The sequence below is a fragment of the Theropithecus gelada genome, chromosome 2 (genome assembly GCF_003255815.1).
Source record: "Theropithecus gelada isolate Dixy chromosome 2, Tgel_1.0, whole genome shotgun sequence".
Lineage (NCBI taxonomy): Eukaryota > Metazoa > Chordata > Mammalia > Primates > Cercopithecidae > Theropithecus > Theropithecus gelada.
Window position 1 is genome coordinate 173,907,093 of NC_037669.1, and position 12,636 is coordinate 173,919,728.

The 12,636-nt window shown below is 38.2% G+C and overlaps 2 protein-coding genes across 11 annotated transcripts in view; both read right to left on the bottom strand.

Annotated features, from left to right (window-relative positions):
• The window catches only part of NEK10 (NIMA related kinase 10), a 263,478-nt gene extending 258,766 nt beyond the window's left edge, over positions 1 to 4,712 (bottom strand). Inside the window, exons 1-2 of one of the 2 annotated variants that reach the window (XM_025376245.1) lie at positions 4,478 to 4,712; positions 2,843 to 2,882 (exon numbers count right to left, since the gene is read on the bottom strand). The gene's annotated coding sequence lies outside the window, so the exon portion shown is untranslated. The remainder of the gene's footprint in view (positions 1 to 2,842; positions 2,883 to 4,477) is intronic. The other variant, XM_025376246.1, reaches the window with a different exon arrangement.
• Positions 4,713 to 8,397: 3,685 nt separating this feature from the next.
• Positions 8,398 to 12,636, bottom strand: part of SLC4A7 (solute carrier family 4 member 7) — a 107,447-nt gene continuing 103,208 nt past the window's right edge. For 6 of the 9 annotated variants that reach the window (XM_025375773.1, XM_025375776.1, XM_025375775.1 and 3 more), the window contains one exon: positions 9,693 to 12,541. In XM_025375773.1, coding sequence (XP_025231558.1) covers positions 12,460 to 12,541 — 82 coding nt within the window. In that variant the 3' untranslated portion in view covers positions 9,693 to 12,459. Of the gene's footprint in view, positions 12,542 to 12,636 lie in introns of all 9 variants that reach the window. The other 3 variants (XM_025375777.1, XM_025375771.1, XM_025375769.1) reach the window with 2 other exon arrangements.

Genomic DNA, 12,636 nt, shown 5'->3' on the forward strand with positions numbered 1-12,636 from the left:
GTATATTCATTTAATCCTCAAAATAACCCTTTGAGGTAGTAATATATCTCCAACTTACAGATGAAGAAACTGAGGCACTAAAATGTCCAGTAACTTGGCCAAGATCTCATACCTAGTAATAACAACAGTCATAATAAGAGCAAACATTTATATGGTGGTGCTAGCACTGTTCTAAGTGCTTTCTATACATTACCTAATGTAATACTCCTAATGAATCTATAAGGTAGCTACCCTTACAGTCCCTAATTTACACATGAAGGAAATGAGGCCCAGTGAGGTTCATCCATTTGCCAAGGTCCCACAGCTGGTAAGTGGCAGAGCAGAGATTTGAAGCCAGGCAGAACCCTTCCGGTTAACCTAATGCAGTACTAACTCTCATTTATTGGTGGCATTTATCCAGCTCTCTATTCACCTAAGTGAATTTTCTAGATAAATACTTATTTCTTTAATAAACAAATATTATTTTATTCATACTTTTCATATTAACAATTGCCTGTCTTTTACTAAATATACTAAATACTGTGCAACTTTTTCCTGATGGCCCAAGGTCAGTGTTATGGCTGCTGTGCTTTATCTGTCCTGCTTGTAGTTTTTACTTTAATTTTTACAGGAGTGCTTAGGTATCTTTTGTAGACATGAGCCAGTCAGTTGTCATTTTGTCACTGTGATTCTGCTGACTGCTTTGAAGCTAGAATCTGTGTCTATCGTAACTATTTCTAATATAAGATTTAATAAGCTTTGAATTGATGCCAACTCTATGGACTTAAGTCCATGACTTTCATTATGACCATGGCAGATTTTAGCTGAGATGAGGGGAGTCTGACCTATAGATAAGTATAAGGAATTATTTTACCAAATGAAAAACTATATATTTTATCCAGTGCGCATATTCCTGTTTTTTTGTTTTTGTTTGTTTGTTTGTTTGTGTTTTCTTTTGAGATGGAGTCCCGCTCTATGCCCAGGCTGGAGTGCAGTGGTGCCATCTCGGCTGACTGCAACCTCCGCCTTCCAGGTTCAAGTGATTCCCCTGTCTCAGACTCCAGAGTAGCTGGGATTACCAGCACACGTCACCACACCCAGCTAATTTTTGTATTTTTAGTAGAGACAGGGTTTTACCACGTTGGCCAGGCTGGTCTCGAACTCCTGACCTCAAGTGATCCTCCCACTTTGACCTCCCAAAGTGCTGGGATTACAGGTGTGAGCCATCGTGCCTGGCCATTCCTGTTTCTTAAATCATGATACATATCAGGCATATACATGAGTTTGTTTAAAGTTCACTTTCATCTAGAAGATGAAATCTTTGAAACTGTAAGACTTATTCCCAAATCCAAGTCATACACACTATCCACAAGCTGATTATTTCTATTCCCTCATCCTGCTTTACTTATTTCTCTCCTCGTACTGTGTTCCAAATAGAGCATAATACAAATAAATAACATTTACATGGCAGTTCCTGCATAACGACCATTGTTCTAAGAAATTTTTCCATATTAATTCATGTAATGTTCACAACCACCTCATTTTACAGATGAGGAAACTGAGGTGCAGAAAGATTAAGTAACTTGCCAATCCCATATCTAGAATTTGGGGAGCTAGGATTAGAACCCAAGCAGTTTGACTCGAGAATCTGTGTTCTGTGAACTCTGTTCTACTGTGCCCTGAGAACTGTCCAAAGATAATAGTGCCTTTGTTTTGTTCACTGCTGAAGGCCCAGGTGTTCAACAAATATTTGTTGACTGTCTGGATGAACTTCCAGCTTCTCTCTGCCTATCCAAGTGCTCAACCCAGTTCACTCTGACTTCAGACTCAAAGCTTGACTGGCTCTGACAGGCAGAGTAACATTCCAGGCCCTTCTTCCACCTCCTGAAGACTTTATTGGTTGCACTGTCTTTTGGCTCACCCTCACTGGGCATGGAGCCCCAAACCCATTAGATGGTCAATAAATACTCCCTGAATGATTGAGACTCTGAGCGGTATCAGGCTGTCGCCAAACACAAAAGTTTGTGATCAAGTACTATAACAACAGGATGGTGTCCTAGAAATTGCACTTGACTGAATCAAAAGATTGATTTTTACCTTTTGTGAAATGACCATGCCAATTTCACAACTCTAGCCTTCGGTGGTTTTTTTGTTTGTTTGTTTGTTTGTTTGTTTTTTGAGACAGAGTTTCACCCTTGTTGCCCAGGCTGTAGAGCAGTGTGGCATGATCTTGGCTCACTGCAACCTCTGTCTCCCAGTTCAAGGGATTCTCCTGCTTCAGCCTCCCAAGTAGTGGGGATTATAGGCTTGGGCCACCATGCCCAGTTAATTTTGTATTTTTTGTAGAGACGGTGTTTCACCATGTTGGCCAGGCTGATCTTGAACTCCTGACCTCAGGTGATCCACCCACCTCGTCCTCCCAAAGTGCTGGAATTACAGGCATGAGCCACTGTGCCTGGCCCAGTGTGTTCATCTTTAACCTTGAAAGCTTACTATATATAAAGCACTATGCCTTTGGTATGAATTATGTACATATAATCTTTAAAACAATCCTATGAGCTAGGTGCTATTATATGCCCATTGTGCAGATAAAGAATCTGACTAGAGGCTAAGTGATTTGTTATGTGTTACACAACTAAAATGCTAGAGCTAGGATTCAAACCTATGTATGTATGACTCCAAAGCTTAGCTCTTGCAAACCATGCTATACTGTCTCTCTCTCTTTTTACCATTTTAAGCTTATGTCATATAATAACAGCTACCGTGATAATGATTATAGCTTAAACCATAAACTGTGAATTGAAGTAGTTTCCAATTACTGACGGTCTTGAAATTAAGGAAAACCTGTAAATTCAACATTTACCTTTTATAACCAAAAGCTTCATTGGTCATTTCTAACTTTTCTGGAAGAAATAAAGATACCATGGCAAATAGTAACTTCTCATTTTAGAGATTCAACCAGTTAACAAGTATTTGTTGAACACCTGTTATGATGTCTTGTACTGGGCTAAATGCTGGATATATATAACAATAGTGACTGAGACAAAGATGGCTTCTGCCATCACAGAGGCAGTCTAGAGAAAGAAACAGTAATCAAGCAACATACAGAAAATTATTGGGGAGTGAGAGCAGGAGTGTGGGGGTGCAAAAAGGAGAGTCCATTCCAGGCAGTGTGAGCGACAGGTGAGATAACTACACACAGGAGAAAATGTGACATATTCTGGGAACAATCAAGATGGAACTGCTGATAGAAGGCCTAACTAAAGATTGGATTAGGGTAATGGGGAATCATTGCAGGACTTTAGGTAGGGAAGAGAAATGCCCTTATGTGCGTTGTAAAAAGATCAGTTTAGCCGGGCGCGATGGCTCACGCCTGTAATTCTGAGGCTGAGGCGGGTGGATCACCTGAGATCACGAGTTCGAGACCAGCCTGGCCAACATGGTGAAACCCCTTCTCTACTAAAAATACAAAAATTAGCCAGGCGAAGTGGCTTGCGCCTGTAATCCCAGCTACTCTGGAGGCTGAGGCATGAGAATTGGTTGAACCCGGTAGGCGGAGGTTGCAGTGAGCTGAGATCGCTCCACTGCACTCCAGTCTGGCAACAGAGCAAGACTCCTTCCCAAAGGAAAAAAAAAATCAGTTTAACAATGGTGGGAAAAAAGTGAATTGGACAGATAGGGCCAGACTAGAATCAAAGAAGCCAGATGGATGTTGAATTTAACCAAGAGATGGTGGAAATTGAGACAGTAAGAACAGAGATGGTAATGTGGGAATTGATTCAACATCTATTAAGAAGGGATAGTCTTGATAATTGATAGAGATGCAGAGGAAGCAGCAGTAAGTGTCATGGATGTTGTCTAGAGTGTAGGTTTTGAAAACTGAATGGATAGTGGAATCCAAGAGCAGTAGCAGGCGTGGGGAAGATGGCGTTCGGGTTGCACATGTGTGGCATTAACTTGGCAGCTGGATTTTGGCGTCTGACGCTTAGTGGAGCAGGCTAGGTTCCAGGTGGAGGCTTTCTAACCATCATCAGATACGTGGTGCCTGAGGCGAGGAAGTGGAAGGGCTCACCGAAGTGGAGCAGAAAAGCAAAGGGGCAAAGTCAAAGCAGCATCCTGTAAGGAGAAGGCAGAAAAGCGACGCTCACAGAGATGAAGAATGAACCTCCAGAGGCGTCGGAGCAGATTGGAAGAGACACATTCAGGCTCCATTTAACCAGAATAATTCCGTTATCAAAATGGAAGCGCCAAGAAGCATCGTTGATGGCGCTTTGCCACCATCCATCCGTCCAACACAAACCCAACTGCTTCGAAAAGACTGCCTCACGTAGTGACTCACTTACCCACCACAGCCGCATTCTCTACCCCTGCCTCTTGTCTAGTGAAGCTGGCTCCCGAGGCTTCGGGGCCGCTCCACAGGCACCTGAGGACGTCTCCCCGGAGACCCTGACTCAAGCTGCGCGCAGGCACAGCCGGGCAGCGGCTCCCGCCTACTCACCGCGCCGGAGGGACAGTCCCTCCTTCAGGCCAATCTCCTTCTCATTATTCCTGCTGCTGTCACCTGCTGCTGCAGACCGGGGTCCCGTCCAGTCTTAGCCCGTCCTGTCCTCCCCCCAGCCTACTCGCGGTCCCCTCAACCTCGAGTACACCGCGGCCAGCTGCGCCGTTGGTTTTCCAATCAAATCCTCCTCCAGGCCACCAACCGGCGCTGACCAGGCCAATGCCGACAATTCTTCCTCCCTCAGCCAATCGGGAGCAGCCATGCTGCGCAGTGCAGAGCGCCATAGCGACGGATGACGCCTGCCAGGGAATCGCCGTAGCAACCAGAGACGCGCTAGATCCACCACCAAGCTTGCAAGCAGAAGAGGAGGCAAGTGATGCTGAAGGCTGTGCTGCAGCCACTTAACTGGAACCTAGAGCTACCTGTGAACAGGTCTCCTAAACGTTGAAGATTTTTCTGGATTTAGGGTGTCTAACCTTTGATGGGAAAGGGCAGCTTCATCTTGGAGTGTTTACTTTCAAGAACCGCTATGGGCTAAAAATCAATTCTCTTTAAAAGCAAAGATTTAATCTGATAAGGAATCAATGCAGCATGCTAAATATCTTTCATAGGGTGTGAAAACGTCTTCAGTTACTCAAGCCACAGGCAATGAGAATATGGTGCCATAGCACCATATTTTTCACAAAAATAAGAGTGATCTGGGATTCAAGAAACCTGTATGGTACGACTATTGCCAGTTCGTTTTGTGGCCTTGGGCAAGTCACTCCACCTTTTGTGAAAGTCTGAAGCGTCTTTAAAATTTCTGAACTGCATTAGATAACGCTTTAAAAATATACCTGACATTCTGTAACTTTAAATACATGAAAAATGTCAATTTACTGACTGCTGAATTTTGTGCAGGGCACGATTTCAAATTCTTTCCTTATTTCACTTAGTTATAAAACGGAGGCACAAGAAGTTTCCTAAGTAGTCCAGTATGGCAGAGCTAGTAAGTGATGCGAGTTACGGTAACATCTACTTGAGTCTGGTCTTAATCACGATGATGCTCCTTTGACGATTTCTTCGAGTACTGGGCCCTATTCAACCTCATCTTAATATCACTAAACGCTCATGAGTGTGTCAACACTGGTGATTACATCTTCCCAAACTGGATTTTAAATGAATACTGTGAACCCTAACGTTTTTCAGGTTTGGATAGTAAGTAGGCACATTGGGGTAATAACACTTAGGCTTCCGTAATTGAAAGCATTTTTTAAAATGAAGATGGCCCTATTTTGGAAATGCAGAAAGGCGAGATGAAAGCCAAACTCCAGTGAGTATAGAAGAACTAATTAAACTTCGGAGACCATAAAACCAACAAGATTTTTTTTTATATGTAAGTTCTAGGGTACATATGCACAACGTGCAGGTTACATATGTATACATGTGCCATGTTGGTGTGCTGCACCCATTAACATTTACATTAGGTGTATCTCTCTCCTAATGCTATCCCTCCCCCCTGCTCCTACCCCACGACAGGCCCTGGTGTGTGATGTTCCCCTTCCTGTGTCCTAGTGTTCTCATTGTTCAATTCCCACCTATGAGAACATGTGGTGTTTGGTTTTTTGTCCTTGCAATAGTTTGCTGAGAATGATGGTTTCCAGCTTCATCCATGTCCCTACAAAGGACATGAACTCATCCTTTTTTATGGTTGCATAGTATTCCATGGTGTATATGTGCCACATTTTCTTAATCCAGTCTATCATTGATGGACATTAAAACCATCAAGATTAATGTTACCAATAAAACAAGGTGACAGGGGCAGGAAGACCGATGCTGAGTAGAAAAAGTATTCTATACACACATTCTACATATTAAGCAGTCAGCCTGGCTTGGTGGCTCATATCTGTAATCCCAGCACTTTGGGAGGCCGAGGCAGGAGGATCACTTGAGGTGAGGAGTTTCAGACCAGCCTGGCCATCATGGCCAAACCATCTCTGCTAAAAACAGAAAAATCAGCGGGCATGGTGGCACATGCTACTGCCTGTTACTCAGGAGGCTGAGGCACGAGAATTACTTGAACCCAGGAAGCGGAGGTGCAGTGAGCCAAGATCGCACCACTGCACTCCAGCCAGCCAGACAGAGCCAGACTCTATCTCAAAAAATAAATATTAAGCAGTGAGACATGACTCCACTGAACTTTTCATGTTCACCAGAATACCAATTGTGCTTCCCATCTTTCCACTACTCAGTGAAATTAAAGTCTTAAACTAATGTTTTAGCCATCTCAGAATATTCCCGAACTTCCCTGAAAGCTGCAGAGATTAAGAGGCAAGAATGACACTGCCTCTAAGACACATACACTATCATCTCAAATGTTAAGGGTCCCTCTGTAACATGATAAAAAATAAAATCCCACAAGAGATCTTGCCCCAAGCTTATAGCTTATATAGCAAGGCTCAAAACTATGAAAACATCTTTTTCTAAGGCCTTTTTTAAAACGAAATGCAAAACATAAATGATACAGTTCAAAAGTAAAACAGCGTAATGTCTTAACTACAGCATAAAAGTAACAAATCTGCATGTAAGTAGATATTCAGCATCAGCTCATCAAGAAGATAAAATCACTTCCCAAAATTTATAAGAAGACTTCAGCCCAATGGTCTAGAATAAGGCTATTTACACAAACACACCCCCGCCCGCCCCCACCCCACACACAAATCTAAGTGGAGGAATGAGAATGATCGTGTAGACTGAAAGCAGAGGGCTGAGTACAATTTGAAGTAAAGGCAGAACTTAAATTGGGCTTTGAAAGAAAAGCAGAGAAGCAGAAAGGAAGGTCTACTAAACAACAGAAATGTTTTCATTAAAAGCATAGAGATAGGAACGTGTGGGTCCACCATGAAAAGAACTGATACTTAAGAGATCAGATATGCCTTTATTAGCCAGATCAAAGAGTTACTCTTTTCCTCTCTCCTCCTACAGAATCTCAAAGGTCTGTAGCTAGAAATTATAAACTGACCAAAAAAATTTCCCTAAAATAAATGTAAACTAAATTTTCAAATGAAATTTCCAAAAACATAAGTGTCTATCCCCATCTTATTCCAAAGGGTATCAAACTTATGGTGAGGTTATCAGAAGTTTTTCAGTGCAGAAAACACAAAAGGAAAGTGTTCCACACATGCCAAATGAGAAACACACCAAGACCTGTAATTTTCTATTAAGGAAAATAATTCATAATAAAGTTAGTCACTAAAAACAAAGAAAGAGGCCGGGTTCATGCCTGTAATCCCAGCACTTTGGGAGGCCAAGGCAGGCAGATCATGAGGTCAGGAGATCAAGAGACCATCCTGGCTAACACAGTGAAACCCCATCTCTACTAAAAAAAAATACAAAAAATTAGCCGGGTGTGGTGGCGGATGCCTGTAGTCCCAGGCTACTCGGGAGGTTGAGGAAGGAGAATGGCGTGAACCCGAGCCAGAGCTTGCAGTGAGCTGAGATTGGGCCACTGCATTCCAGCCTGGGTGACAGAGCCAGACCCCGTCTCAAAAAAAAAAAAAAAAACAAACCAAAAAACAAAAAACAAAAAAACAGAGAAAGAAAGAAAAGCCCTGGAGAGTTCAGTATTATAATGAAAATCATTACACATCACACAGCAAGATTTCTAAAATCAAGGGGGAATAAATGCATCAGCCTTTTCTTAGAGAGCTTTAATTTCAATTATTTCTTAACCAGCAAACGCTGTTTGTTGTGAAACAAACACTGTTTTATTTTTTTCACAACGTTTCCTGTTTTCTCTCTCCTACCAAAGCCTAGGAATATTAGGAGGCCAGAAACAGACATCACTCATTTACCTTCCTCTCCTATCCCATCTCAAGCTGAGACAGAGATGTGGGTCTCCTAATAATCAGAATACAAAGTAAAGACAATAGCCAACAACTAATTAAGCAGATTTTTATTGCTCAATCAACTTCAGTAACATCTCCGAAAAAATAGTTTTCATCTAACAATTATGAAACAAATTTGAAAGGCAGGATCATTCACAATATAGACCTGGTAGAGGCTTATACTTCATATAAATGAAAAAATATCAGTTCTACAATTTAAATGTTTACTTTGGATTTTATTGTAAAAGAAAATATCATTGTAATTATAAAAGCCATAAAAATTGGAACTGTACTGTGAAATTACATCAAGGTATCAAATTTTATATAAATGAACAATAAAATTCAATTTTTATTTATTTAAACATAGTAAACACTGGAAGACAATCTCCCCCATGGGGGAAAAAAAAAAAAAAAAAAACCTTGAATAATAAAGCAACAAAAAAAAGCCACAACACAAAAACTAATCAGTGTGCAAAAATCTGACTTTAAAAAAAAAAAAAAACAACAACCTGGGGTTTAACAATTACTCTAAGTCAAATGTTGAAGTCAGTATGTGTTAATTAAATTTCATTTTTAAAATGATCTTTGGATGGTTACATTTCCAACTATGTTTTCCTATAATTGACACTTAATGTTACTTTTTGAAAAGTCAGAAAAGAAACCAATTTATATTAAGATGGCCAAATTTTGCAATTTGAACACTATTTTAAACTTTGAACGTCCTTAAGGTCTTTAAATTTACTTTCTAAAATAAATAATTGTTGGAATAAACCAAAAGACATTTCACATATCTGTACTGCATATGATAAAAATGATGCGATCTACATAAATAAATTTAAAACATTAAGTTATTTCATAAAAACATTTTTAATTACAATGTTATATCAATGGCTTACACAGTTGAAATCTGAGCACTTTAAAACAGGATTCACACCTTAAACTGCTGAGCACATTTATAGAACTGATGTACATCATATAATCCTTTAAACAGCAAACTCTGGTGTTATACCTCAGTTTCAGAAAGCATTTTTCTTTCAACAGAATTTTGAACCTGCCTTTGTGAAAGAAAAAAATTAGAAAGCTATTATACCCACACAGAAAATTTAAGTATGTGGAAGAAATAAACTTTTTTGGATGAAGAAAACAAGTTGATTTTGAGTGGTAAAGAAATCTGGTTTACAAATACATGCATTAGCACATAAAATATTTTGTCCTAGACATCTTTACAGAAGACTTGGCAAATATGAACAATGGTATGCCACAGCTTTTTAAAACGACGTTTAACAGATATAAGATCAGAATCATTCACATTCACACAAACACACACACACTTTAGAAAGACTGTGTGCTTCGCTTCAGCATATTTAATATCATTAAAGAATATATAGAATCATCCTTTTATTATAAGGAATTTACGTCATTGTTTTCTCAAAAGCTGCTACTTTAGATTGAAACAGCATTCAGAAAAAAGTACATTTCAGATGGTCAGCATCAGGATTTACTACAGACTTTGTAAACAGGTATCTATAAATAAATAAAACTAGGGTGGAGAAAAGAATATCCTGAGGTGGCTCTGTGGCCAGGGTATTCAGTAGCACTAAGCTCCATTCTGGAAATCAAGGCATCTAAAGAAAAGTGCAGGGCTGAATTTATTTTGTAAATGGAATATGTACAGGTTTAATTATTTTGCACCTTGAGGTAAATCAGTACACAGCAACTACTACTGCTTATATACACTTATTTAAGGCAACTTTATTTAAAAATCAATATATGTAGTAAATTATATCTGTCACTGTCTCAATGAATGTTATCTATGATTATTTTTCAAAAACAGTGGAAGAAATATAATCACTTAAAACAAGCAGTTAATTACTTAAACATGAGTTACCTTTGCTCTTAAACGGAGTAGTCAGATCATTTTGTCAGTCAAGTAGTCAAAAGAAAGCAGAAACCAGTAAAATTAGAAGCACTGTGAAAACATTTTGAGTGCAAAGTATTTTGCAAGTGATGGTTTTTCTGGCACTGGATACTTACTATACATAAATTAAATAAAATCACAGAAACACTATGATCCCAGGTAGTTTTCAGTTTTAAAATTTCTTCCTGTAGAGTAAGTACAGTTGTTACCCCCGATGTCCAGACACAAGGAAATGATGTGAGGAAATCCTCTTGTTCAGGTACATCAGGGGAGTTTTAAAAATAGCAGCAAATACTGGGGTCTTTGGAAATAATTATGCTGCTACAAATGAAAAGGAATCATTACAATGGAAGCTCATAAACAATAATAAGCACCGTGGGTAATACTCTATCAATTGCCAATAGAGTCTAACTCTTTTTAGGCAGTACCAAATGATGACAGCTATATATTTTCTAAAGAAAAGCAGCTACATTTCCAACCTCTCATCCAAGGCAGAAGTTGAATCCATCATTTTAACTAGACTCTTACAATATGGTCTTAGAGGAGGACATTACCTTAGTTAATAAATAGTTTATAATGAATTTAAAACACCAGACTTGCTAAAATTTCAGCTTTTGGCATTCCTCATGATCCTTTATTAGATTAATTATGTATACTTTTATAATTTAATTATATGGTTAAAGGGCATTGGAATTTCATTAAAATTTTCATCCTAATAGTCATGTCACCATTTTTGATATTTCTGTGGCTTCTCAATACTCATTTGATTTTTGTAAATTATTCTCTTGTCAAATCAGTTTCACAACCCCATTCATCCAGTCCTACAGGCTTAACAACATTTATTTATTTCACATGGAGCTAAAAGTATATAAAAGATGACTAACAAGATTTGTTAGACTTTAAAAAGCTCAGAAAAGCAAAAACTAACAAATACACAAAATAAAAATGCCATTAATCTGAGCTACATATAAAATGTCTAATTTCCTTTTAAAATATAAATATGGCAGTGCTTTATATCAAAGATGTAAAATCTATCAATTGCTTTAAGATAATAAACATAAATGCAAGTGAGCACCAACTATTTACATTAACAATTTACTCTATTTGTTACTTTTCCAAATGTTTATATAATATTTAAGCATCATATCAAAATAAATATTTTAAAATCACAGGTAACAAGCTATTAAATGTAATCTACAAAAGAATAACATAAAGAGAAAATAAAAGGTAATTCTTAATAAAGTAATACTGATCACAGACCCATCTGAGAGAATTCTGACTCCTGATTATTTACGCCCACTACTTATAAGGAATAGTCAATAACTTGAACCTGATGGAAACTAAACCATTTTAAGACAAAGAGAGACAAGGCAGAGAACAGAGTGGGAAAAATAGGATTTAAAAGAGTATAAGGATTCAGAAAAAAAAATTCTACAAAGGCTTCAAAATCTAACTATTGCAAACTGGCATTGTATAACTTTTTAAATTCATGAAGTTATAAATAGTATGGGTGCTTAATTATCAAATCACCTGCAATTGTACTTGTCTGTCACAATGGATACCCAGATATGAAGGTTTTGAGATTAAAAAAAATTTAAACATAAAAGTTAAAAACTATCATTATTAAAGTTTCCATTGTTCTACATTCATCTCTATGGCTAAGAAAACGCCAGTTAGTGAAACATGATGGACATCTACAGAAATGAAACACAGACAGAGAAGCCCTGAAATGTTTTCACTTTTCCCACAGCACTGGTATAGATAGACTCCCTATTCTTCCCATAAAGCACTAACAAAAGTGAAATCATACGTGAAAATTCCGAGAAACACATAAAAATTATAAACATAAACAAAGGATCACTTAAGGTTTTTATGAATTGCCATTGATGAACAAAGAGATGTAAGAAAAGCAGACTGAATGCATTTCTCCGCATCCTTCTATTGCAAAACAGAAATTTTTTTTTTCTAACAGAATAAATATTTGAATAGTTAAGAACCATGTACCTCACTTCAAAGAGAGCATTTCATTATACACATAGTCTCCACGGTGCTCATTACAAACTCCAGACACTACTTTTAAAAACTCAGTAGTCACACATAAACAGCATGACATACAATATTCTTATATATAGTGACATGATACGCACACCTTACATATGTATATATCTATATGTATAATGCCTCTTGGTTCAGTTCTATAATGAAGTTTCAGCATCCACATATTTCTTTCTTGGTTCATCTTCAAAACTTATTTTCACACTCACAGGTTTATCAGGACTATTTAAAACAAAGAATGAAAATAAATAATTTTTAAACATAAATATTCAATTCTAAACATGGCTAAGAATGAGTATATTAAACCTTCTGAGATT